The following is a 2,265-nucleotide window of genomic DNA, read 5'->3' as shown; positions in this document are numbered from 1 at the left end:
CTTGCTCAAGTAACTCAGGATCTATAGTTATCCCATCTAACGTGCCATCAAAGAAGCTGCATGTTGAACGACACCAATGCACATCACACAGTCCTTTTTCTCTTGAACTCTCTAAAAAAAGTCTCCTTTCTCTGCACATCCAACCAAAAGAAATAGCTACCTGTAAATAGAGTACACATAGTGACAGTATACATTCACATATTCCCCCCCCCCCCATCTGTTATCTTATTTAGGAGCAAGGGATTTGGGAGTCAGAACTCAGTTCCCATTGTGACTATCACAGTAAGTAAATGTGACCTTGGGAAAGTCTTTAAACTCTCTGGGTCTCAGTTTTCTCATCTCTAAAATGGGATTAATAATAGACATTACCTCCCCAGGTAGAGCTGTAAGGATAAAATGAGCTAATATTTGCAAATTTCTTAGCACAGGGAGTACAAACTCGATAAATGGTAGATTTAACTTTTATTCTTTAATAATTACCTCAACCTTTATAAGTTTGCCAGGCAGTTATAATTATCCCTGCTGGATAGATGAGATTAACTTATCCAGGGTTCAGCAATTCATTAGCGGAAGTTCCAGGCCTTCAGATTTCAGGTCCCAGAGCGCCCCCCTCCCCCCCCATACCCTATTACCCCCAGTCAGCCTTGTAGACTTTTATAGAATGGGCTGCACTGTCCAGCACAAGAAGAGAGTTCTCCTTGGTGAAGGTCAGTGCCACAGGATGGGAAAGACCATGGGTGATCATGGGCTTCAGGATTGGAAACTCCTCAGGTTTTCCTAAGCATAGGACAGCCTGACTAGAAGTATCTGCAACAATCACATTCCCCTGGTGATCAAAGGTCACCGCAGAGGCAGTTATTCTCGAGGGGAAAAAGAGGCTCAGCCCAAAGGTATCCACCTGGCCCACGAGCTGCATGCTTGGGCTGAACACCTTCACCGTGGTGCCGCAGGCTCCGGTCCCCAGGCCGGGAGGGTGCTCTAGGACTGCAATGGCCCCGGTGAGCCACGACACGGCCACCCCTCTGGGATTGCTCAGATGAACTTGTAACTTCTCGGTCCTCCTGAGGACCCCTTCTGGAAAGTCGACTTCCAGCAGGTGCAGGGACCCTGCCTCCGCATCAGTTACCACGACCCCATTCTGAGGGGTGGTCTCCACACCCCAAGGTAAGGAGAACTGGCCTCCAATGACAAGCTTGACCTGGCCAAAAAAATCAAACACTTTGATGGAGCGGTCGCCGGCGTCGGTGACAACCACATGACAGTCGTTGGTGACGGTGACATCAAGTGGGTACCTAATGTCCTGAGCACCCTCCCCCTTCTCTCCAAACTGATGAGCACATCCTCCCCCGGAATCAAAGATCTTGACCCGCCTCCTGCCGTCGTGCGCCACCACGACCCGCCCGGTCTTGGGACACAGCGCCAGCCCCGTGGGGTTCACCAGGGTCCCCCAACCTCCGAAAACGTGGTGGCAGGTGAAGGCCCCGGGGGCGCTGGGGGCGGCGCGGTGGGCGGCGGGGGCTGGGCGGAGCGCCGAGCCCAGGAGCTCCAGGAGGTGAAGCACCGGCAGGCAGTCGCTGGTGTCGCAGCCCCGGCAGGCTCGGCGGCAGAAGGGGCACTCGAGGGCCAGCGTCCGCGGGTGCGCCAGCGCAGCCACGCAGGCCAGGCACACCACGTGGCCGCAGGGCAGGTTGCGCGGGCGCCGCTGCTGGCGGTGGCCGAACCTCTCAAAGCACACCTTGCACTCGAGCAGGCTGATCTCGGCCTCGCGCACGAGCTCCTGCAGCGCCGGCCCGCTCCCCGACGCCTCGGTCCCCATCGCGTTCCGGCTGCGCGGCCAGCGGGGACCGACGCTGCCGCGGCGCCGCGCTCGGTCACGGTCACGGGGCGGGGCGCTGGTCCTGACGTCGCCGGTCCAGCGCGCAGCCGCTGGGCCGCCGCCTGCTGTTCCCCCTGGTGGGCGCGCGCGGCACTGACTCGGGAGGGCCCTATCGTGGACGCTTAACAAGCTGTAACCACCGCGCGTGGGCCGACCTGTCGCCTTCACGACAGTCTTGGGTGGGTCATCCCCACTTTACGCACGAGGAAGCACACCTATTGAAGAGGCACGAGAGGGTTGCTCCCGATCACCCAGGCTGTAGGTGGCAGAGCAAGTGGAACATAGCCTTCCATCCCTGGCACCCTGCACTTTCCAATCCGCAGCGCGGGGCGCTGGATCCCGGGGCTGGCCAGGCATGACGCGTGGTCCCACAGCTCCGGGCGCTTGAG

General features: G+C 58.0%; 1 protein-coding gene across 1 annotated transcript; it reads right to left on the bottom strand.

Moving 5' to 3' along the window:
- Nucleotides 1-445: 445 nt before the first annotated feature.
- Nucleotides 446-1,889, bottom strand: NHLRC1 (NHL repeat containing E3 ubiquitin protein ligase 1). The gene has a single exon (XM_025917298.2). It carries the CDS (start codon nt 1,814-1,816, stop codon nt 629-631), a length of 1,188 nt encoding a protein of 395 aa, XP_025773083.1. The 5' UTR covers nt 1,817-1,889; the 3' UTR covers nt 446-628.
- Between the last annotated feature and the right edge of the window lie 376 nt (nt 1,890-2,265).

Source organism: Puma concolor, chromosome B2 (genome assembly GCF_028749965.1).
Source record: "Puma concolor isolate L17-30 chromosome B2, mPumCon1.1.hap2, whole genome shotgun sequence".
Lineage (NCBI taxonomy): Eukaryota > Metazoa > Chordata > Mammalia > Carnivora > Felidae > Puma > Puma concolor.
Note: the sequence above shows the minus strand (reverse complement) of the source record. Positions and strands in the feature narration are given on the sequence as shown.